This window comes from Elgaria multicarinata, chromosome 1 (assembly GCF_023053635.1).
Source record: "Elgaria multicarinata webbii isolate HBS135686 ecotype San Diego chromosome 1, rElgMul1.1.pri, whole genome shotgun sequence".
Taxonomy (NCBI): Eukaryota; Metazoa; Chordata; class Lepidosauria; order Squamata; family Anguidae; genus Elgaria; species Elgaria multicarinata.
This window is the reverse complement of record NC_086171.1, coordinates 64,104,508-64,130,584: the sequence shown is the minus strand read 5'-3', so window position 1 is coordinate 64,130,584 and position 26,077 is coordinate 64,104,508. Positions and strand designations below refer to the sequence as shown.

Genomic DNA, 26,077 nt, shown 5'->3' with positions numbered 1-26,077 from the left:
TGGAGATGTGGTATTTGAATAAAAATAATCAACGTGTTTCAGACCATAAAGTCAGAACAAAAATAAACTAACAATTTTCTCATGGACCCATGGTCTCCCATGCTCCAGCCACCTATGCTGGCTGGGACTTTTAGGACATTTTTATGTCTAAGGCCGATTGAGGAACTAGTTGAGGAGGAAGGAAATATTTATTTATTTTTATTTATTTATTTAGAACTTTTCTTCCTGCCTTTCAGAATGGAAGCCCTCCGAAGGCAGCTCACAACAATAAAATACATAAAAACAGTTAAAATATTAAATGCAATAAAAGCATAAGCACAATAAAATAGCATTAAAAACAATAATAAAAGCCATTAAAAAAAACCCAGCAGCAACAACAGCGATAACAGCAGCAACAGGAGCCATATCACAAGAAGGCCGCAGTAAAATAAGGATTTTTTAAAAGCCTGCAAAGACGGTGCATGCTGGACCTCTGATGGGTGTTTGTTCCAAAGGTGAGGGGCCACTGCAGAGGAGGCCTTCTCACATGTGATCACCCACCTAACTGCACTCATGGGTGGGCAAATGAAATGAGCTTCTCTTTCTAATCTTAAAGTGTGGGATGGCTGATACGGGTGAAGGCGTATCAATTAACCTGGTCCCAAACCGTTTAACGCTTTTAAAGGTCAAAACCAACACTTTGAATTGGGTCTTGGAAATAATTCTTCTCCTTCCCACTGAGGCTCTTCTCTCTGCTTGCCATGAGGCGTGTGTGTGTGTGTGTGTGTGTGTGTGTGTGTGTTTGTGTGTGTTATCAGGCTGGAGGATACTTGAAATTCTCATAATAAATTATAATTATGTGAAGTGCACACATCCTATTAAAGACATCATGAAATGGTGGGCAAAGTATTTCTTGTCATTCAGAATTGCCCTGAACAGCGTTCTTGTCACACTTACCCCATTTCTCTCTTTCTCAGCCTTTTTGAAGAAGATGTTATGTCCTACATACCCCTTCAAGCCGCTTTCCATCCTGGCTACAGTTTTTCCCCTCGTTGTTCTCCCTGCTCATCACCTCAGAATTCTCCAGGTAATGCCCCAGAAAATAATAATCTATGGCCAGATTCTTGTTTCCTAGGGGGGAAATGGTTTTATGCGATCAAATAAGGGGGGAATCTACCTTGTTGTCTTTCTCAAATGAGTATCTTTAAGGTGTGATGTCAGCATTTTTTAATTTCATTTTATTTAAAATTAATTTCAGGCCACTTTTAAGGTAAAATCTGTAAACGTGTGAACAGCTAGCAATTCAGCATTATAAGCTTGCCATTCCTACATTAATTTCTTTTGTGTAAGCTGCCACAGGAATACCAGGGAAATGAGACTTTTAGTGAGCAATCCTTTGGCCCCTAGGCATTGTCTGAGGGGCCATAGGATACTGGGGACTCCCCCCCCCCCCCCCCCGCAGAGGACCATGTTCCATACTTGGAAGGAGGAGTTGGGGAATCGCTGCCTTGTAGCTGGTGTGAGGAGAACTGCTCTGACTGCCCTCCGAGGTCAGAAAAGCAACCTTGGAGGGGGGGGGGGGGAAGAGAACATCTGGTGGGCAGGGGGAAGAGGAGTCTGGAAATGCCAGAATATGAGCTATCCTGAGTTCTCTCCATCCTCCTCCCCTCCCCCTCTGAAGCACCATCAGTAGACAGGCAAAAAAAAAGCCTGTCTAGTGAAAAATGCAGGGCAGTAGGAGAAGGGAGGCAAAGATCCCCTCTGGTGATCCTCCCACCCTGAATTGGATGATCAGAAGTCTCTCGAGTTCGAAGGCTTCTGCTCCTCATGCTATGTAGTGTGCAATCCTTTGCACGTTTAGATAGGAAACAGTCCAAGGACTTTTTCTGTCCAAATATGCATAGGATTGCATCCCTAGACTGTGAAATTGACAAGGTATATCAACCACCACCATGTCTTCCCAAAGGGACATGTGGGTGATGGGAGCTGAACTCTCCCATCAACTAAACTTCAAGCATTCCATCATTGTTATTTTTTACATTTATTTATCTAGCTATTTATTACATTTCTATACTGTCTGTTAGGCAAAGCTCTCTGGGCAGTTTAAAAGACAAAATGTGGAACTGGGAGGAAAGTGCCTGCAGCAATGACATGGGGAAAGCTAATGTGGGGGGAGGATTCAGCACCTCTCCCCTCCATGCCCCTTTGGGTTTCAAAATCAAACCCTCACCTCCCACTTTGTACATCAGCAGAGCTAATACATGAACAGCAAAAACATGGTTGCTCCCACCATATCTAACTTGGTCCTAAAAATTGGAAGAGAACTAACTTGATGGGTCTCCTTGGGGAGATAACTCCTTGGACCATTGAGGTTGTTTCCAGTGGCGGTTGACATTTTCCAGCCCAGGCCATCCTGAACGATAGTCAAAATTCATCAATGCCGTGGCACTGACTTTGGAATATGTATGCAAATTGGGACAATTCCCCCACCCCGTCCTTTCCAAAGAAGTGCTTTGCAAGCAACATTGCACTCAAAATGCCTTCTTTTGTGAGGCATAGAAAAGAAAAACCTGACAAAACAAAAGAAGCTTTGCAAGGGGTTCTGCTTGCACAGAGTTTAATTGTTTCTTCCTATTTTCCAAACCAGATTAGCAGCAGCCTGCCATTCTGCATCTGAAAATGAACCTTCTCCAATACTTTGTTTTTCTAGTCACTATCAAGGCATATTTGATATTTCGCCTTCCTGTGGCGAACGCTCTGCCAACTATGACTTGTTTTCATTGTTTCCTCTAAATGAGATGAGGAAATGGGATTTGATGTCTCTCGATCTCTTACCCCACTTTAATGCAGTGTTCATTTGCAGGAAAGAAGAAATCGGCTACTTCCAGGGTGTTGGCTTTGTAGCAAAATGAGTCCCAATTGCTGAAGATTTCCTCTTAATGAGGGACATGTTAGGAAAATGTCTTTCATGCACATGCACAACAAAATCCTATCATGACACAAAAGGGTTTTTTTTGTGTGTGTAGCTGAAACCCTGCCATAAACAAAGAAAAATGTAATTAAGAACTTTTATTCCCAGATACACAAAAAAGTTTTCTAGGGGACACAAGATCAATGAGTTCTAACAACGTTAGAACTTTGGTCCATGTAACATGTTGTATATGTAGTCCAGTGAGTCATCCAATGAAGCACATAGGGCTTTGCTAGACCTACCGTAAAATCTGGTGGTGAGGAGAGACCAGGCTATGCTAAAAGTAGCACGGCCTGTCAGCCCCGTCTACATGTGAGACGCAACAGGGCCTAGGAAAGTCCTGTCGCGTCCGCCATTTTTATTTTTACTTAAAGGGGCTGCGTGCGCAGGAGCACACCACTGGAAAAGGTAGGGTTTTTTAAAAAATCGGGTCTCCTGCTCCCCCCTTCCCCTGATTTCCTCCCCCCACGATCTCCCCTGGCCTCCGATCCCCCCACCCCGATGTCCCTAGCCTCCATTGCACGGCACTGCCATGTCCCCAGCCTGTGATGTCCACCGCCTCCATATCCCCCGGCCAGGCATCACAGGCTGGAGACATGGCAGCGCCGAGGCCGGGGACATAGCAGCACTAGGCATCAGAGGCCTGGGACATGGCAGCGCTGGGCATCGGAGGCCGGGGACTTGGCGGTGGCAGGCAATGGGGGCCGGGGACATTGGTGGCAGCGGGTTATGGGGGCCGGGGACATCGGCATTGGCGGCGGGAGCACTGTGGTCCATCCGCTGCTTTTCCCGGCTATTCACACATAAATGCGGTAGCCGGGGAAAGCGGCGGACCCATCTACACACCCACGGTCTCGGGCTGAGCCCAAGACCGTGGGAAAAATTGGGCCAAAAGTGGTGCTGGTTAGCCCGGGGCCAGGGTGGTTTGAGCCTTGCCTGAGCCCGGGATCCTCTGTGCGTCATTTGGATGCACAGGGACGGGCCCGGGCCTCGCACGGGGCTAACCTGCCATCTACCAAGGCCCGTAGTTAAATTATGGAATTCACTTTCAGAAGATGTGGTGAGGGTAAGCAGAAGATTGCACTATGAAAGCGGTATATAAAAGGCAGGAGTCACACTACTGCTTTATAGTGGTATTGAAATGCACTGACAACTGTTGGGGCCTATTGACACATACCATATACCGCTTTCATAGTGCAATATTCTGCTTGGTGGAGATTAAGCCCATGTTGGTTTTAAAAGGGTATTCAACAAAAAACGAAGCAGAGTAATATCCCCAATAGAGATGCATGAGATCAATAAGATCATTGGAGGAGACTTTTGTGGTTGTACCATAACCATTTGTACCATTTGGTGGCAATCGAGAAGCAGGACGTCTGTGTGGTGGCACCCACCTTGTGGAATGCCCCCTCCTCTGGTATTTAGGAGATGCCAGCTGTGGCATGCTTTAGGTGTCTGTTAAAGACCTTTCTCTTCACCCAGGTGTTTTCTGACTAGGTGTGCTGCCTAGTTTCTTAATTGTCATTTTCCTGATCTAATATGGTTTAAATGATGAGGATGTTTTGTATTTTATTCTTGTATTGTCAATCACTTTGAGATATCGTTTCAGATATGGTAAGCGGTCTACAAATTGATTAAATAAATAAAAGATGATAGACAGATATTTATTTATTTATTTATTTATTTATTTATTTATTAAAATAAATAAATGAACAACAAATAATGTCCACAGCTAAAAACAGATAGGTTTTTGGTCTGATCCAGCAGGGCTCTTCTTTAGGGCTGTGCAAGCCTCGGCTTCAGATATCCGAAGCCTCAGCAGCCATTTTATGCTGAAGCCGCCGTTTAGTGCACAGCCCTAGGACTCTGCAGAGGGGAAAGAGCTTACAACTCCCAGCATGCACTGCCTGGGAAGGATGGACTTACCGGAGCCCAGGAACAGCAGGCGCTCATGGCCTCGTCGCTGCAATCGCCCGCCTGCGTGATCAAGGATGTGCAAATCACTGGAAGGGTCGCCGCGTGTTCCACAAGCACCCCGCAGCTGCCTCCTTCACCTGTGAGCTGCCCACTTTGGGGAGCCCAGCTTTATGTTCTTACTCACGGCATACTGTCCCCATATTGTGCAATTCCTTGCCCCTCTCCACTGTCAGCAGGGAATGTCCTGGGCATGTTGCAGTGAATTGGTTGGTAACAGGGGCACCATGCTGGCATGGCTTGGAAAGGTTGTGCCCTAAAAGAACTATTCTACATCCTGCTCTTTGTGCCATTGCAACTGCATAAATCACGGCAGCCATTTTCAGAGCCCATGCTATCCAGGTGTTGCTTCATATGATCAGGAGCTTCACACAAGCCCAGACTGGTCACAAGTGCACCAACAACCCCACATGCTCTCTGAGTGATTATGTGGGGGGCTTTCAAGCATCTGAATCAGGTCCATATGCTATACATAGGAAACACATGTGCACTACCTATTCAATCCAATGGTTGTGTCATAGGGCCCTCCATGAATCCGATCCAGTAACACCGAAGATAAGATCTCTTAGCAAATGTTGCTTGAAAACACTGGGTGCATAAGTGGCAAAGCCTCTTTAAATACTATCTTCTGTTTTTCGCCCCTCAGGCTTGCAACGTGCCAGTGCGAGAGCACCCTCTCCTTATAGGAGAGATTTTGAAGCCAAGCTTCGCAATTTTTACCGAAAACTAGAAGCCAAAGGATATGGCCAGGGTCCAGGTAAAATTAAGTGAGTATTTGTTATTGATCCCTATCTATTAGAATACTTTATTGAAAACCGAATACAATGCAATAAAACATTAACATCACACATCCATAATAAAAGACTAACAAATAACAAGAATTCAAGATGAACTGAGGGATTATACAAATTAAAATGCCTGGGGAAATAAAAATGTCTTAACTTGGCACCAAAAAGATTGCAAAATAGGCACTAGGCATTTGTCTGTCGGGAGGGCACCCCAAAGCCAGACCACCACCACTAAGAAAGCCACTCTTGTTCAGGTTCACGTTGCTCACTTCTGATAAGAACAGCACTCTATGAAAGGCTGGTATGGAAAGAGGCGTCCTCTGAGGTATTTAGGTCCAAGCCATTTAGGGTACAATCTAATCTAGAGGCCTGTCAGGCTCTGAATTCAGAGGTTGATGAGCATCCTATTCTCCTGCTCTGCATTTTTGCTAGATGGGCATTTTTGCCTGTCTAGCTAAGGCTCTGCGGAGGGGACGGAAAGAAGACTGGGGATAGCTCGTGTCCTCACTGCCCCAGTTCCCTCTCCTTTCTGCCCACAGAACTGTCCCCTTTCCATCCTCTCCAAGGTCGCTGTTGCAAGCTTAGAGAGGCAGCAGGTACAGTTCTCTCCCCACTGGCTGTGACAAAAAGAGGGCAGGAAGCGTGGGCTCCTTGGTCCCACATTGGAGCGCTGTCTCCAGCCTCGGAACCAGGAATCCAAACTATCCTCTGGCCCCCCAGATGCTGTCTAGGGCCATTTTGTTACTAATTTTTTTCCATTTTCAATTAAACCGCAGAAAGAATGAGAGAGGCACTGGAGGTTTGCAGCATCATGTAATCGACCCAGAAAATTCCGTGAGTGGCCAGTCACAAGTGTGCTATAAATAGTTGCTTTAGAGGAGCCCTAAATCTCTATAGAGCCTTCTCCATGGGAATAGTCATTTCAGGGAGAGGAGAAGTGGTCTTTGGAGTTTAGACATACATTAGGGCAAGGGTGTAGAACCTCAGGCCTGGGGGCCAAATCCAGCCCCCTAGGCATCCCAGTCCAGCCCTCTGTTTCCCCAGGTAGCCATGCCCCCTTCCCCTGGCCCCATCCCTTTTCCTCTGCCTGTCTGATTGTTCGGGGTTTTCTGGCTTTTGTACAGCCCCTCCCCCCCAATTCTAAAAGGTTGAAATACCTCACCTAAGGCTTAGGTACTGGCAAAAAGAACTTTAAATTATAATATGCTGGTGTTTTGTCCATGCTGCTTTGGCCGTTTCTACACCTGCCTTTTTCCCCGGGATCGTCCCAGGATCATCTCTGTGCATACAAATGACACACAGGGGATCCCAGGAGCAGGCAGGGATGATCCCTCCATTTTCCTGGGATAATCCTTATGTGTAGAAAGGGCCTTTGGCTCTGCCCACCCCTGGATTTTGGCCTCGGAGAGGTTCAACCCTCGCTGAAAGAGGTTCAATGCCCCTGATTAAGGTGTACTTGTGCTGGGTGGCCCTTTACCACCCCCTCTTTGGGGATGAAATTGGCCACTTAGGCATCTACCATTAATGGAAAACTCCAACTTCATCAAGCTTTTTATTCCTCATTGTGTCTTTCCATGCTTTCTGAATATTTTGAGAGCTGACCTCTGTAATTTTCTGCTGCTGGGCTGTGCAGTTCACATTCCGAGTGGTTTGGCAGCTGGCTTGGCTCTCTACGCCCTTTTCCAAGGGATAGTTGGGAGTATACAGTGCCTCAGCCTATTCTTCTAAGGCATTTTCTGGGCATCTGGCTGACTTCAAAGTTCAGGTTGGCTTCCATCCAAAACCACTTTTGTTGTGGAAATGGATCTGAAATCTAAGCAATTTAATCCAGACCAGCGTCATCAGCAGAATATGCTACTGTGAGCCAAGAGAAGCCCTAACTGCTGATTACTTGTTCATGACATCTAACCTTGCTAAAGAGGTGCATGCGGAGAAAGACGAATGGCCAACTCCAAAAAGTGCTGCATTGACTTGAAATAATTAAATTGTAAAGTGCTTCTACTGACAGGAAGCTGTAAAGCATGGGAGCTTAAATATCTATTTCCTTTTGTATTTAAAAAATAAATATTTCCCTGTACAAGTAATATTCTTCAGATATTCTTCTGCAATCCCTAAAATCTTTGTCCATTTCTAATATATTTTTCAGAATATTTACGTTTTTTGGCATAGTATGGGACAGTTTCGGCATTATAATCTAGGGAGAACGTTTAGCCTGGTATTACTCATGGAGATCTAATATACCTCTCTTCCTATCCCTCATCATGAGAAGGAAGTAACACATGAACTAGGCTATACAGCATTTATTTGTACATGGTCTGCACCCAAAAAGAATGGAAGCTTTAGATCAGGTGACTAGCAAGCTGTGATGTTCAAATATCATTCCAGTTCATACCTTTGCTCCATGGTGAGTGGGCACGGGACAGGGGGAATGGAATACCACACACTCCTGAAGATTCCCTGTTTGCTTATCATTCATAATAAATCTATGAAATTCCACGACTTTTGTCAATAGAAAAACCAGCAACAACTGGGATTTCAACAAGGTAAACAATCCATGGCCTGAGCACAAAAGTTCAGTTGTTTGTTTTTATTATCTTGTGTACCGTTTCTCATTGGTTGGTAAGCTGCTTTGAGGGATTGGTGATGTAGCCTTATTTGCGGGGGGGGGGGGTGGGCATTCGGGAGATAGGGGCAAAATGGCTGCTGCAAGCACTACGACCACCACTGCAAAACTGGTAGCGCTCAAAAAGGGGAGCCAATGAAAAAGATGAGCCTTTTTGCCTCCTAAGCTCCCCTGTAAACATTTGGCTCAGCTCCAGTGCAAGTCATAGTTTGGCGTGAGGCACTGTCTGCCATTTTTTTAAAAAAATTATTGAATTTTGTTATAATATGTACATTATTGTGTCAAAACCTGTTTTCACTGTTGCTTCAACATTGTTACAAAACCTTGCATTGGGTTAGAACTTTATTAGTTCCTGTTTATCCTTTGCAAAGCAATCAAGTACAATCACAACTTTCTGTGATTAATACACATGTATTATTATTATTATTATTATTATTATTATTATTATTATTATTTCCAACAGTCCCCATTTTCACACTGGGTTATCATTCCTCTATCTCATTGAAGGTTAATAATAAGGCGTGACCACCTACTGGAAGGCACTTTTAATCAGGTGATGGCTTACTCACGGAAGGAGCTCCAAAGAAACAAACTCTATGTCACATTTGTTGGAGAGGAAGGGTAGGTATTCATAAAGATGTATTGTGAATTCTGAACACTTGTTTACGAAATACCATGGACAAAGCTGCTTTTCTTTTGCAATTCCAGATGGGTTGAACTTCAAAGGGAATTTGGTATACAACCCAGCTGGCACAGGATCTGAGTGTTTAAAAGCAACTTTCTAGTTTTCAGTATTGTAGATATGGTGGCAATGATCAGGATCAGCCCAATCCAGCGATCGTTATATGTGTGAGAGCTCCGGTGCACATTTGGAGTTCCCACAGCTGCAGAACCTTCCCCATTAATTTCAAAGGAAGGAGCTTATGCATGTATATAATCTGTATGTGCAGCACAATTCCTCTTTTCTTTTCTTTTCTGTCCAATTACATGGGGAAAATCGATAGAACCTCATGGGAAATCGCTCACAACAACATTCTATGTGGTGCATCACTCATGTGGTTGCATTTTTATGTAGCTACCACATCAGTAACTGCATAATGAATCAAGCCTTAGAATGCAGTAGCCATGCAAGGGCTCATAAAATGAAGTAAAGTTGAAGCAGTGTCTTGGCAAAATGACTAGAATGTAATATAATACCTTTTGGCTGTGATCACGACTTTTTAGCCAGGAAAGACTATAAAACAGGTTCAAAAGGATTTTTTCGCTATTCAAGTTCACTTTATGAGTCTGATCATCCCAATATAAATAATATAACAAACTTGTTGGATCATTATTAGTTGCATACATTTACTTTTCAGGATAATCAAAGTTTATCTAAGTTAATAACAGAAGAGCGAAATAGATTGTATATTTACAAATTAAGGAGAAACAAAGCTCTGGAGTTAGTCTTGGGGGCTAAACTTTATCAAAGGTTTATTGAGGAATTAATTCCAATATTAAAAGATATTTTAGTTATTATTTTATATAAGTGATTCGTGTTAGTTAGAATCAGGCTAAGAAGGGAAGAGGAAATTTAGTATACCCAGGAAAAAATCTAGAAAAGATCCAGAATGGTCTTTATTTTAATTATCTCAGTTCATAGAAAAATATGGCTTTATTATCCAGAAGTTATCAGTCAGAAATTATTGTGATAAATATAGGCCCACATTGGGCAGAATCAAACTGTGACCGCCCACATGCAGAAAGCCCTGCCGATTCTGTTCTACAAGTGGCACCCACTGCTTGTGGAATGGAGATTTAGTGCTTCCGGGGACACCCCGAAACATGCAGAACCACTCATTTCTGGAATGGGGCTGGGTTTGCTCTCTTTGCTTCTGCAGCTCCTTTGAGCAGAGTTAAAATCTACCCAAACATATTAAAAATAATACTTAATTGCAAAGGGTTGATTTGGAGGCAGCAGCTGTGTCATGACTGGTAAAAGCGTTCTTGCCATGTGTTTTCTTTTCAGCTTGGACTACAGTGGTCCATCCCGAGAGTTCTTCTTCCTTCTATCTCAGGAGCTCTTCAATCCATACTATGGCCTGTTTGAGTATTCAGCCAATGACACTTACACTGTACAGATCAGCCCCATGTCAGCATTTGTAGAAAACCATCTGGAATGGTAAGTTTCCTAATTCGGTGCTACGCGTAATAACAATTCTAATTTCAGAAAGCCAGTCCAGCACTCAGAAAGCTAGTCCAGCACTAAGTTCACACAGTGGCCAACCAGCCATCGGCCAGGGATGAACAAGCAGGACATGGTGCAACAGCACCCTCCCACCCATGTTCCCCAGCAACTGCACACAGGCTTATTGCCTCGAATACTGGAGATAGTGGCCATTTCTGGGACATGGGGAGCCAGGAATGCAGGATGGCTCGAGGTACAAGCTCCAGAAGAATGGGACCGGAGCTTGGGGAATGAGTCAGCATAGAAACAAACAAAAGAGACAGCTACATTAGTGCTTATGGTTCTCAACACATTTCAAGAATATTTTTTTATATATGTTCAGGGACTAAGGAAGTGTTTTGGTGAACCTTTCGGACAAAACCAGAATCCAGCTGTTGCCTAGGCAAGAGGGTGATGTGTTTCACACCAGCAGAGCATGCACAGAGTGCAAATAATGCAAGCAGAACCAGAGGATCCAGGTAGCAGATGAAACAGTCCAATGAAGAAGGAAGCACTCAGACACAGTAGCTTTAACTACTAATCTAAGTTTACTTTACAAGTATATACAGAGTAAAATACAGAATGACGCTCCAGCAAACTCTCCAATATTCTTTCTCCAAACTCTCCACCTGTGTATCTGGCCTCTTTCCAAAGTCTTGAGATGACTTCTTCTTAGGTCTCTAGTTCCAGCAAAAACTTACACAGGTTAAAAACCTGACACCCCTCCTTTTTTCTGAAACTAGAATTTATACATATACATTTAACTTATCATTCCAAGCTGTTTGATTAATTCCATATGCTTATGTACACTTAGAGGCTTCGTTAGTACATCAGCAACATTCTCATTTGTGTTACAGTAAATAAGATCAATTAATCCTTCTTGCACAGCTTGTCTTACATTGCAGTAACGAATGTCCACATGTTTGCTTCTTGTATGCATTCTTTCAGACTTTGCCATGTGAATGCATGTCTGATTGTCCTCAAACACTTTCACTGGTGTTTCTACCTGCACTTTTATATCTTTTAGTAATTGTACAAACCAAATTACTTCAGTGCAGACTTCAGATAAAGCAGCAAACTCAGCTTCTGAAGTTGACAGTGCTACCAGACTTTGTTTCCTGGATTTCCACCCAATTAAATTGTTTCCAAACTTTATCACAATTCCTGAAGTGGATTTTCTGTTTTGGGTATCGCCAGCCCAATCACTGTCCACATAGCACTCTAAAAATAATGTGTCTGACGGTTTTAACTTTAATGACACACCTATAGTGCTTTTCAGGTATTTAAATACTCTTTTTACTGCTTGCCAAGCACTATTTGTGGGTTTTGAAACAAATCTACTTAGAATGCCAACTGCATTAGCTATATCTGGCCTAGACCACTGTGCCAGATATAGTAGACTTCCAATTGCAGATTGGTATATCTCCTTATCACAAAATTCTGCATCTTGATCATTACATTGAAATCCTGCCACCATGGGGGTTTTAGCACCATTACACTCCTCCATGTTGAACTTTGTAAGCAGATTCCTGATCTTTGATTTCTGGCTTAATTCATAAACCCCTTGTTTCTTTGTGATTTCTACTCCCAGATAATCATGTATCTGACCCAAATTTTTTAGTTCAAAGAATTTACCTAATTGTTTTTCAAACTCTTCAACCTGGGCTTTTGTTCTGGCAATCAAACAGATGTCATCAACAAATGTCAGTAGCCACATTTGTTCACCTTTTACATTTTTTGTATAAAAACATGGATCTGCTATTCCATTACTGAAACCCAATGATTCAAGTGCTTCATGCAAACATTGGTTCCAATTTCTTGCAGACTGTTTCAAACCATAAATTGCCCTGTTTAATTTGTATACAGAACCTGGCACTTGAGATTCATACCCTGGAATTTGGGCCATGAAAACAGTTTCTTTTAGTTCTGCATTCAGATAAGCAGTTTTCACATCAAAATGAAAAACTTCACAATCATATTTTGCAGCCAGAGCTAATGCAATTCTCATAGATTCAGCTCTTACTGTGGGTGCAAAAACTTCATCAAAATTTACATTTTTTCTTTGTGTGAACCCTTGAGCAACAAGTCTTGCCTTGTATTTCGTTTCTCCTGTTTGCAAGAATTTTTTCTTAAAAACCCACCTACAACCTACTGCTTTTTCACCTTTAGGTAGCATTGTAGGGGTAAAAACATTGTACTTTGCCATAGACTTCATTTCTTCATCCATGGCCTCAAACCATTTTTCTTTCTCTGGCTTTGAGAGCTTCAGTACATTTTCAAAACTTTCAGGCTCATAGCTCACTTGGCAAACCCTGACTTCACTTGCTGTGAAACGATCAGGTGGAATGCCTTTGTTACTTCTTTCTGACCTTCTGGGGACAAAAGAACTTGTAGCTGCCTCCTCCTCCTCCTTCTTTGGACTTAAAGAAGTTTGGCTATCTAACCTAGCTGCTTGCTCTTCCGCTAGTTGTGGTGTTTTTTCAGAATTTTTACTCTCTGGCAAAAACACTTGACTGCCATGCAAACGTTCCCAATTACATTGCTCTTGGAATTCAGCAGACCTGGAAATAATTACCTCTCCATTGTCTGCATAAAACCTGTATGCCTTTGAACCTGGAGCATACCCCAAGAACGTCATTTTCCTGGCTTTAAACTGTCCTTTCCTCCTAATAGCCTTTGGAACATGTACCCAAGCAGTGCTACCAAACACTCTCAAATGAGACAGTGATGGCTTTTTTCCAAACATTAGGAAATATGGACTACTGTTAACTGCTGTACTCCACAGTCTATTTACAATGTAATTTGCTGTAAGCAGTGCTTCACCCCAAAAATGTGCTTTTAGTCCAGAATCAGCCAACATGGCATCCTTCATGGTTTGCAGAACGCCATTTCGCCTTTCTGCGACACCATTTTGCCATGGGGAATATGGGGCACTACGTCTGGCTGAGATTCCTTTGTTCCTTAGCCATTTCTGAAAAACAGTAGACATAAATTCCCCTCCAAAATCACTTTGAAGTTGTTTTACCTTAGTAGAGAATTTTCTCTCCACCCAACTTTGCCAATTTTTGAAAATTTCAAACGTTTCACTTTTGTTCTTCATAACATAGCAAAAACCATATCTGCTATAGTCATCCACCAGGATTAAAGCATACCTCGCCCCTCCTAGTGTTTTAGACATGGGACCAATCAAGTCAGCATGCACCAGCTCAAAAATCTGCTTGGTGACTCTGTCACTCTTTTTACATATTGGAGCAACCTTTGACTTTGCCAATTTGCATGTGCTGCAGTCTAAATACTTTTCACAAGATTTTAAATTAAGTCCTTCACACATATCAGGCATTTTCTGCAGTACTTTGAACCCTGCATGTCCCAAACGTCTATGCAACAGGTGTATACAATTGTCATGTACAGGTGTGTTGCTAAATACAGAACATACATCTTTAGAACCTCCTTCTCCCTTGGGCAACATTTCATAAAGATTGTTTTTCAGTACACCTAGAGCCAAAACCTCATTTTCTTTGAGCACTTTACATTCTTTGTTTGAAAACATTACACTGTATCCTGCATGGTCTAAACAAGACACACTTAACAAATTATGCTCAAGACTTGGCACACATAATACTTTGTTCACAGTCTCACCCAAACTTGGAATGAATACAGGTCCTTCTCCAGCAACAACTGACACTTTGCCATCTGCCAACGTAACATAGTCCCGGTTGGTAGGATGCAATTTTTTAAACAACCCCTTATTGTTCACAATATGTTGACTGGAACCACTGTCCATCAGCCATGTGCTTTTTGGGTCATTTTCAACAGCCTTGACCACGGAGACTTTCGGTTTTGCAGTTTTCTTTTTCTTGCCTGAATAAGCATGCTTCTCCGTCTGGCTAGGGCAATTCTTTCGCAGATGCTCTGTGGAACCACAACGAAAACAGCGCCTCACTGCAAACACTCGCTCCTTATCTTCACAAGCTGCTTGTTTGGTGGGAGTTTCTCTTGGCTTAGCAGTTTGCTTCTCAAGCTTCTTTTGCTCTTCTTCTAACAGCCGGCCGGTCAGAAATCGTAACGTCAGCTCACTTTCACGCATAGCCTCCAAACTCATGACAAGGCTATCCCATGAATCATCTAGCGAACTGAGAACAACGTAGACTTTATGACATTCAGTAAAAGTCATGCCTCGCTCTTCCAGGTCTGCAAACAATTGCCTCATCATGTTGAGATGTTCAGACACACTGGAATTCGGCTGCAGTTGAGCTCTGTACAGCTTCCGCGTTAGCGTGACCTTGCTCACGGCCGAATCTCTCACATAAATCTCTCGGAGATTCCTCCAGCATTCTTGTGCTGACACCAACCCACGAACATGTACAAGTTGATTATCTTCCAGACACAAAATAATGCTGGCTAGAGCTTTCTCTATACTTCTCTGTTCACCTTCATCTGGCTGAGCAGGGGGATTACTGACAACTGTCCATAAATCCTCCCTCCGGAGATATTGCTCCATCTTGACGCTCCACGCCAGATAGTTGTGCTCATTCAAACGGCTCAGGGACAAACCTCCCAACGCCATACTTGACGCCATCTCAAAAAACTGCACACAGATGTCTTACTTGCTTTCTTCTAGCCCCTCCTAGGCAAACAGCAACGACATTCACCAGGCTGCAGATTGAGAAGACTCTTCTTCACTTCCAGGACTCCAACAGCAATTTGCCACCACACTGGAACACCTCTAGTCAGGCTGAGCAATCTGGGCCCATGACCTGTCAAGAGGGTGATGTGTTTCACACCAGCAGAGCATGCACAGAGTGCAAATAATGCAAGCAGAACCAGAGGATCCAGGTAGCAGATGAAACAGTCCAATGAAGAAGGAAGCACTCAGACACAGTAGCTTTAACTACTAATCTAAGTTTACTTTACAAGTATATACAGAGTAAAATACAGAATGACGCTCCAGCAAACTCTCCAATATTCTTTCTCCAAACTCTCCACCTGTGTATCTGGCCTCTTTCCAAAGTCTTGAGATGACTTCTTCTTAGGTCTCTAGTTCCAGCAAAAACTTACACAGGTTAAAAACCTGACAAAAAGACCCAGGGCTGACTGGGTCTTATTAATGGCAAGGCCAAGCCAAGCCAGGAAGAATCTATCGGCTGCCTGGGTGGATGAAGCTGTGCTGGGGCCTGAAAAGATAATATAACTGATTCAGCCTTCTCTTTAAGAATATCAGAAGAGCCGTGCTGGATCAGACCAAAGGTCCACCCAGTTCATAATTCAGCTTCCCATAGTGGCCAACCAGCTGTTTGTCAAAAGCCTGCAAGCAGAGCCTGACAGCATCAATCGCCCACTTCCACTACACTTCCCCAGTAACTGGTAGTCTGTAGCAAGCGGCCTCTGAACCCAAAGGTTCCACATAGTTAAGAACTCAGTTCTCCAAGTGCCATTCCTTTTGCAGCCAAAACAGCAGCGCTGTCCATGCACTAGAGGGAGATATTAGCAGGCATGGGGGAAACCCAAGGTTTGCAGAAGTACCCCCCAAAAGAAGGTATTGGGGGGGGGGAGCCTAAGTGGGGGGAGACCCCAAAAATGGCCCAGTGAGGATTGAGCATATTCAATGGCTACGGAATCCTGATTGGTCGTTAAGAGGGAAGGAGGGGAAGTGGAATGGAGTGGCTGGAAACTGATCAAGAGCACTACTGACTGCAACATTTTGTTGCAGGTCCTGCTACTTGTTCTCTCTATTTCCAATGTTCAGAAGTGAGTGTGGATGCTTACATTGCCAAAATAGCACCATCCATGCACAAGGTGACAGTATCAGTAGGCTTGGAGAATCCCCCAAGTTTTGCAGACATACAACAACAACACCTAAAGGGGAATTTCCCAATAATAATAATAATAATAATAATAATAATAATAATAATAATAATAATAATAATAATAATTATAATAATAATAATAATATTTCTTACCCACCTCTCCGTTTGGATCGAGGCAGGGAACAAGAATAAGTATAAAATACATAAAACTGAATTAAAAACATAGTATACATTATTAAAACATCCTAAAACATCCTAAAATTCCACTGGATAGGCCTGCCGGAATAGATCAGTCTTTATAGCTTTCTTAAATGCTAAAACACTGTTAAGTTGACGAGTCTCCTCCGGCAGGCCATTCCACAGTCTGGGAGCAGCAAAATACCTAATGAGGACTGTGCCTGCCCAAGGGCCACAGAATTCTGACTGTTGAGGTGTGGGGAGAATGGGGTATTGTGGAGGAGGTCATGGCTGACTGGCTGGAGCAATGAATAGGGGCACTCAGTGGGTTCTATCCAATGATAGTCAACCCTGTCCTAGTAATTTCAATATGTCTACTGTAAGTAGGAATAACATTGGCTACATCCCCATAGTCCAACATTTTGTTGCAGATCCCAGTTGTCGTGATTAATAGTGATTGATAAGCCCACCTCCCAGGAGTTGGCCTCATCCCCCTTTAAAGCTGCCTAACTGGCGGCCATCACCACATCATTCATCAGCCGCTTCCATCTGGTGCTTAGGTGTAGTATGAAGGGGGGTTGCCACAAGAGCCAGCGGTTCATGAGCCCCTGCACAGTCCTTGTTCTGGTGATTCCTGAGAGGCAGGAGGGGGGAAGTGCAGTTAAAAGGCAATTTGCTAAAATGTTTTATTGTCACCATTTCATGCGGTAGTTAGCTCAGCAGTGTGCAGCAAATTATGGGATTCCAGTTTTGTGCCATCTTTTGCAGACGTCACAAATCATCCCAAGGCAAGACAAATAACTGTAGAGGTGGTGGCTCTAGAGGAAATCATTAGAATTTTAATTTCAAGTTGTAATTATTCTTGCCCTCCTTAGGAGCAGCGCAGTGAAGCAAACAGAAGTCAGAAACCTTCCTTTATCATTTTCCCTTTTCTATATCAGGGCAGCTGAATTTTCTTCTGGTTCTCTCTCCCCACACCCCCAGTAGAAATTGAATCTGTTATTCACAGCAGATCACATGCTACTGTTCTGTGTTCCAACTTTTGCATACATCACAAACCATCCCAAGGCATCCAGTATTTACGCCCCACATGCCTGTGTGGAAGGGAGAGCTCAGCAGTTTGTTCAGGCAGTTCTGGGATCTCAGAATATGGTCCAGCTTTTTGGCTCAACGTCCTTTAATTCAGCAATGTGCAAACACATTCCAAGCATGTATTACCAACGGCCAAACTACCCCCTCCTATACTCTGAATTGAAAACTAGACCTGCCATCAAAATAATTCTGCGTACCAAAAATGATGATTTAGCTTCTGAGAAAAGAGGCTATGAATGGGTCCCCATCACCCCTAGTTGATCTTCAACAGTGGCGTCCTGTTCCATTACATTAGTCTTTATTGTGCTGCTGTGGTTAGACTTGTGGTCCTTATCATTTTAGTTCACAGCATCTGGATCCCGCTGTGCCTTGAGAATCATTTTCCTATTGATAACTTTTAGACATCACTCAATGAAATGTTAGTTGTTTGTTTGGGACTTTATTCAATACCTTTGAACAGACACACTCATTGCTGTCTGCGTCAAACCAAGGATCAAACTAAAGTTTACATTAATTGTGTAGCATATAGCTGAGTCTTATCTGTTTTATTTTACTTTGGAGTAATTGCTCAAAGCCCTGATTCACATTGGGACCAGCATGCACCAGGAGGAGAGGATTAAACCTTAACCTCTCACCTGTTTGTTTTCCGAAATTCCATCCCATCCAAAGCAGCATGGGGATAATAAAAGAAGAAAAACTTCCATTACTCCAATAGAGACCTTTTCTTTTCTTTTTTAATCTCCATGCAATGGGGAGGAATTTTGGGAAGGAAATAGGTGGGAGGGGAAAATTTAATATTCTCCTCATGGTGTGCGCTGGTCCTGAACCAAACTGGGGTCAAGTGCAATTACTATAAAGTAAAAATTAATAAATAACGCTCAGTTACACACTACACAATTAACATAACATATAGTTAGATCCTGACTTATGGGATATTGTCCTTGTCTTCCCTCCCACACCCAAATAGAAGCAATCTTTGATAACTTGATAAACTTTTTCTGAGGCGCATCTAAGGAATGCAGCATTTAAAGCTCAAGCTCACCTGTGGACTCGGTGCTGGATTGCAGCCAGATGTGCTGCAATTTGCATGTTCTTATATACATTTATCTCATCATAATTGCCCTCAGCTCTGTGACAGGAGGAGAACCCCATAACAATGCCCCATCCCAATCTGATGAAATTGCTGGACGTTACGCGTGAGAGGTTTCTATCCACCAAAATCCCAGCTGAATTCAACAAAAGAGAAAGACATTCCATCCACTTCCTGAAAACTGTTTAAGCACTGGTCTTGCAAGCTCTCAGTGAGAAGACCGTTCCTGAGAAAAGGCACCACAATTAATAATAATAATAATGATGATGATGATGATGATGATGATGATGATGATGATGATGATGATGGCCCTGAATGTCATGGCTACCACCTTAGATGGTATTTGAAGGAAGGAAGGAACTCAATGCTTGGTAAGGCTGAGATGAAACCTCCCGAGTAAACATTCAGTTGCCCGTGATAGAAAAACTGGAAAATAAATGCACATTCTTTTTTCCCTCAACCTCAGTAATAATTTAATTCATGCCTTGGTCTTTGCAAATTAAAAAAATAAAAGAAATGAAGCACTCCAGTTCCAGAATGAACAGATCAAAGCACTGAAAAGTCTGCACAAGCTGAGTGAAAACAGAGACATAATGACTGGAAAATATTTTGCTTTTATGGAGAGGCTGAGATTTAACACCTTTCCTGCAAGATTCCAGGGGATGAATAACACAGCTTTCAGTTCTTGCACTACTGCATTCAGCTTTAAAGATGAAATATACAGTACATAATACACGTGTGTTCAAAACCTACATCTTTGAAAGGGGAAAACATTTTAAAGCAACCTGATTAAAACACACACCTCGCTATGTTTAACAGGTGTTTCGAAACCCTCTCTTATAAGGCCCATCCAGTCCGTCCTGTTCTACGGTCCCTAAATCATCTGCTAATTGGAGTAAACTGAATGAATTAGACATGAGCCTGTTCCTTATCTTGAAAGGCAATTTAGTGAATGAAAACAATCAGCAAACACTGCCCATCAGTGGTAATTGTTCCCTTTAAAAATGTACATTTCAAATGGAATGCTCTATATTCTTGCTGGATTCATTATCTTATCAAAGTGATTACATGCCATGAAATCTTTTGTTTTTACTGGATATGTAGGAGAAGTGTGTGCTAAGGGTTATTGGCCTTTGTTTCTATTTGATAAGGGACAGTCAATTAGGACCAAATAAATAAATGTGATGTTGGATCTCCTGACTTAAAGAAAATAAAGGCTGTGTTTGGACAACACAATAGCCAATGGGGGGTTAATACTCAACCCCACAGTTGATTATCAAGGGGATACTCTCCACACAACATGATTATAATCAACTTTGGTGTGGATTAAGGCCAGTGTTGAGTTGACTATTAGTCAATGGTATGTTTGATTGACACATTCCCCACCCTCTCTCCCCACCTCAAGCCTCCCGCTGGTATCCCATCAGCCATTGCAATTTCTGCCGGCAAGGACTAGAGTGTCAGCTGCACTTTGGTTGCTCTTGTTAGGGGACTGTAGTCACCGAAAATAACCAACTCTGTGCGACAAAATAGTCAACGGTGTTTGACACATAATATGATAACCAACGGTGGCTCAAATAATCAACTCTGCACAGCAATGGTTATTTGCATTGGTTATTTTGGCCAAATAACTAACCGTTGTGTGAAAAAGTCCTGACACAATAAACAACCGTTGACTATTTAACCCCCCATTTGCTATTTATCCCACCATTGGGTATCATGTCTTCCGAACCCAGTCAAAGTAAAAGCATATTGTGAGGGAGGGGGGGAGGGGGTTGGGATCAGGATGGTGTTACTGTGGGAAGAGGTGTTTAAGCCTTTTCCTAAATTGCTCCTCCCCAAAAATGCTACTAGGCCCACTGTGGTGGTGGGAGACCTGTATTATGCCTATATACTTTCGCAGGGAGGGCAGTACCAACTGGGCAGGGGAGGGGGGATGGGCAGGGGTGAAGGAGGAGAGTTCAACTGGGAAAATAGTATGGAGGGAAAGGGTTAACTCTCCCTTTCCCAGTGTTGTTGCCCCAATGTACTTCAGCATCCCCCATGGCTGTTTTTAAACGGGGTGGTGGTGACAGAGAACCAGTTGCAGATCTCTTATGTCAAATCTAAGATAAGGTGCTTGGGATCAACGGCTACACTTGGGGTTGAATGGTAAGCCTGTGCTGGCAGAAAGGGAGGGCAGGCAGAGGTATGGGGGATACTTAGCTTAGCAATACTACAAGAGAGAAGGATCTTGGAATTGTTGTGGATCACAAGCTGAATATGAGCCAACAGTGCGATGTGGCTGCAAAAAAAGCAAATGCTATTTTGGGCTGCATTAATAGAAGCAGGGCCAGTGCCAGACCATTTCGCGCCCTAGGCAGGTGAGCGGCTTCCAGCCGGGCGCACCGTTCCAAAGCCGCCCCCCGCCCCAGCATCCTGGCTTCGAAGCCAGCGCCCGGCCTGAAGCCGCTCCTGGCTTCGAAGCCAGGATGCTGGGGTGGGGGGGGGCAGGGGGTGGAAGCCACTCTCCCAGAGCGGCTTCCGGGCACGCCATTCCGAAGCCACCACCCCCCGCCCCCCAAACGCAGCGTCATGGCTTCAAAGCCAGTGCCCAGCCGGAAGCCGCTCCTGGCTTCGAAGCCAGGACACTGGGGTTGGGGGGCGGGGAGCGGCTTTGGAATGGCACGCCCAGAAGCCGCTCTCCCAGAGCCGCTGTGGGAGAGCGGCTTCCGGGTGCGCCGTTTGGTGCCACCTTACTTTGGTGCTCTAGACCGCCACCTGAGCTGCCTCTATGGCAGTGCCGGCCCTGAATAGAAGTATAGCTTCCAAATCGCACGAGGTACAGGTTCCGCTCTATTCGGCCCTGGTTAGGCCTCATCTAGAATATTGCATCCAGTTCTGGGCTCCACAATTCAAGAAGGACGCAGACAAGCTGGAGCGTGTTCAGAGGAGGGCAACCAGGATGATCAGGGGTCTGGAAACAAAGCCCTATGAAGAGAGAATGAAGCAATTGGATATGTTTAGCCTGGAGAAGAGAAGATTGAGGGGAGACATGATAGCACTCTTCAAATACTTGAAAGGTTGTCATACAGAAGAGGGCCAAGATCTCTTCTCGGTCATTCCAGAGTGCAGGACATGGAATAATGGGCTCAAGTTACAGGAAGCCAGATTCTGGCTGTACATCAGGAAAAACTTCCTGACTGTTAGAGCAGTACAACAATGGAACTAGTTACCTAGGGAGGTTGTGGGCACTCCCACATTAGAGGCCTTCAAAGGCAGCTAGACAACCACCTGTCAGGTATGTTTTAAGGTGGATTCCTGCATTGAGCGGGGTGGGTGGGGGCGGTTTGGACTTTATGGCCTTATAGGCTCCTTCCAACTCTACTATTCTATGATTTATTTATATTTATTTATTACACTTATATACTGCTCCCATAGCTAGGGCTCTCTGGGCGGTTTACAGAAATTCTAAAATTGAGGTAAAAACAATTCTAGGTTTCTATGTACATAGGACTTAGTCATTATACAATATACATTGATTAAAAAAACTACAGTAAAACACCAACAAAACCGCAAGATAAAAGCAACAGTAAACATTCAAAATATGATAGTCTTTCTCTGCTGCTGAAAAGAAATTAAAAAATATGAGTCAGGTAAGTGAACTTGGGGTACGGAGTGAAAAGAGGAAAGCTCTACTTGGCCTTATCTAATCTTTGGTTTAAAGGAGAAATATTGTACAGAAATGATTTACTGTATGGTTTTGCAATAATCTATTTCTGAGAAATATAACCACAGTAACGTTTTGGTCTACTAAAAGCTGATTTCAACTGAGCTATTTTTACTTCCACCATCATTGCTGATATTTGACATACAATTGATGCTGTGATAGTATGAGAAGACAAAAAGAACCTTACTCTCAGTGCTTGATAGTATTATTATTCCTACTCAATTGAGTTCTTATGTTTTATTTTTCACATAACTGCACATCTCTCAACGTGGTATCTGTGACTTTCAGCTGCGTTGCTATAATGGCATTGCTGTACCATTTTCACTTTTGCAAAGTACATTTCACTCCCACAAGTTTCCAATAAAATGCAATAAAATTAAAAACCTCTCAGTTCTAGAAATGGTAAGCATAGTATCAGGAAATATTGTGTTTCTCCTGTCTCAGCATTGGAACAAATAGTCGGGCAGTTCGTGAGTTACAAACTTTCTACTTTTGTAGTAAGAGGTGAAGGGGTTGTTTCTTCTTCAAATTAATACCTACATTTCTCTTTTAATATGGGCAAAACATAAAGAGAAGGCAAACTGATGTTGAAAATATAATTTTCTTAGAAAACTTTATTGGCTGGCCTGAAAAAGTGTCAGAACCTAAAATCTGCGTATGCAAGGTTTTACCACTGTTGATTAAACAAAATTCACCATTACTGTCAACACAAAATCCTCCCATTTAAATTGTGTGTTACTTATTTGATATTGCAGAGTGCCCATTGAATTGTTTTCAAAAATACATTCCCCAATCCCACAAGAGAAAATGTGCATGGAAAAAGGCGCTACCTGTATGCTTCCCCTGTCTGAAAAGCCCAACAAAGGATGTTAGGGGTTGTACAGTTCTGCTCCGCAGTTTGAAGATCAGGCAAATCCTAGTAAGTGAGAGTCTGGGCAGGAGTTGTATGGATGAAATCACAACTAGAGTGACTCAAGAAATTCAGGACTGCATGCCAAGGTTGTTGTGCAAGCAGCTCTCTCATTCCACCCTCAACCCTAAAAATTATGTGGCCACAAAAGCAACGCTAGTCAATAGGGTTGTTATGTAAACACCTCTCTGAATTAAAGATGAAAAATCATCACCCTACATAAGTAACGGCCGCCTGGTGTGATGGATACTAAAGCTGCAGGCACAAAAGTCTCAAAATGCAGCTTGTTTTTCATTGTCGTTTGTGTAATAATTTCAGGGCAAGAGGGCTTGCCTGACGATAAAAAGAAGCTATGCAAGCAGGGAAACATCTTTCTATGATGGATTTAATTTGGGTCGTCAGCATTATCACCCTTATGCAGAACAGTGTCCCACTGCTGCAAGCCCAAATGAACGCATGTGACGCAGCCAATACTGGGAGGGTTCGGACGACACTTTAGGCAACGTAGGGAGGAATAGCCAATTGTCAGTGCGTTATTGCTCAGCTACTCCCCACACAACATGTCGCCCTGATGCCATTGCGCAGCTCAGGCTCCCGTCAAGTATGTGAATAGTTAACGCTGCGCTTGAGTGACATTCCGGCCGGCCCTTGCTCTGCTCTCCCTCCTCCCGGGGCTATCCCATCAACTATTGCAAGTTCTGCTAGCTGTAAAGGAGAGGCTGGGGTGCTTTCAGCCACTCGTGCCAGAGGGCTCTATATCCTTCTGAAATAACGCACACAACATAGGAAAATCAGCAACAGAGCCTGCCACAGCCACACGACATAATAATCAACAGGTCTCTGAATAAGTGACGGAGCAGCCCATTGTTTTTCTCCGTTGCTTAATTCCAGTAATTGGCGCACTGTGAGTTGGTTGTCCCTCCCACCCCAGATGACGCAATAAGCAATGCAACGGACGGTTGACTCTTTACACACATACACATTGCTTATCCTGTCGTCGGAACCCAGCCCTGAGGGCTCACGCTGCAATTAGAGGCTAGCAATAGGCTTCCCTGCATTCCCGGGCTTCCTCTACAGGTTGAGGCAATTCCCATTGTATTCCCGCTTCCAGCTTTGCAGCGGGCAGTCCAGAGGGAAGGCAGGAGACAGTGGAGCTGCCCCTCTCTATGGTAGAACAGACTGAATCCCAAATTGGTTCAGTGTCTAAACATGCCTCCTTCAATCCAGCGCCTTCCTGATTTCCTTTGACTACAACTCCTATCATCCCCAGGCAGCAAGGTATTGGTCAATGCTGGCTGGGGATGGTGGGAGGTGAAGTCCAACCAAGGCTGGAGAGCACCAGGTTGGGGGAAGCTGATAAAGGCTGATAAAAGAAACTATTTGACTCCATTATTGTAGAGCTGCAAAAGAAGAAAGGAAGAGAAACAAGATTTATTTATTTATTTATTTATTTTTTAAAAAAATTTACAGGGATAAAAGCAGACAATTAACACCAGAAGAAACAACTAACACATTTGTTATAATTTCCAGCTAGTTTAACAGCTTCATCCAGGTCTTTTTAAAATCAACTTTTGCTCACGATCCGATTGCATTTCCTTTGTACTGGCTGTTCCTGAGCACTTAAATGTATGTCCAATAATTCCTCAGTACTACTGGTGCTAAAGGAAATAAGATTGGAAGAAAAGATGTTTATTTTTATGTATTTAATAGATGTGCATATAGCCTACCATACTTTTAAAATATCAGCTTTGTTACAAAAGTTGCTACTCTACGGCTACCAGTCTGGGAGTAAGCCCCCCATAAACACAGCGGAACTTACTTAGGAGTAAACTTGCTTAGAATCAGTCTGTGCAAAAAGAACCATCAGAAACACCTGGCCAATGTAGGAGTTTATTGATAATTCCTGCAAAGTGCTGAAAGAGCAGCTTTGTGGAAGAGAGGAAGCAGGTGTGCACAGAGAGGTTTTTGACTGGATTAGAAGTATCAACACGCAGTCAAACCAGAGTAACATTTGTGTTCATTCATTGTTCTTTCCCTTCCTTGCTCATTTTTCTTCTTGCTTCTGGTAGTTCAGGTGCTTGGTTAGTCAGCTTTTTGCTGACTTTGTTCTTGGGTCTTTAAGAACAGGCTTGTGTCACTCAGAAATGTAGCAGCCGAGGCTTTACTGAACTGGTGATAAAGTGAAAGGAAAATGTCACCTGCCAAGTTTCTTCATGTTCCCCTGTGGGCGAGCACTTCAGGATCCACGATTGCCACGCCTCACCAAAGGATGGGACGATTGGGGCTCCTGAGGCACTCGCCCACACGGATTATTTTCACGGAGGTGTGTGGGGGTAGAGCAGCCGGGTTTCTGCCACTCTTGCCTCACAACTCTGTGGACAGGGGAGAATAATCAACGGAGCCTGCCAGACAACACAGTAAGCAATGATTGCCTTGATAGTCAGCGGAGCAGCCCGTTGTTTTCCTCCATTGACTATTTTGTGAAAATAGGCAACCATCCATTGCGTGTTGCCCGACACACGACACAATAAGCAGTGTGCCGGACGGTTGCCTAATAAGCAACCGTTGCTTATTGTGTCATCAGAACCCAGCCTTTCTTTCCAAAACTAAGTGGGACAGAGGGGGAGGATACTAATGAACAGAAAGGCCAGAATTGGTCCTCACAAGAAAATAAGACCACTACTGGATCAGACCAAGGGTTTCTGTATCCAGCAGTGGCCATCCAGATACCCCAGCAAATCCACAAACAAG

General features: G+C 43.5%; 1 protein-coding gene across 2 annotated transcripts in view; it reads left to right on the top strand.

Annotated features, from left to right (window-relative positions):
• HECW1 (HECT, C2 and WW domain containing E3 ubiquitin protein ligase 1) overlaps positions 1 to 26,077 on the top strand; it is a 241,410-nt gene that overhangs the window by 199,124 nt on the left and 16,209 nt on the right. For both annotated transcript variants that reach the window (XM_063129464.1, XM_063129455.1), the window contains exons 20-23: positions 957 to 1,066; positions 5,571 to 5,691; positions 8,843 to 8,956; positions 10,344 to 10,496. In XM_063129464.1, coding sequence (XP_062985534.1) covers positions 957 to 1,066; positions 5,571 to 5,691; positions 8,843 to 8,956; positions 10,344 to 10,496 — 498 coding nt within the window. The remainder of the gene's footprint in view (positions 1 to 956; positions 1,067 to 5,570; positions 5,692 to 8,842; positions 8,957 to 10,343; positions 10,497 to 26,077) is intronic.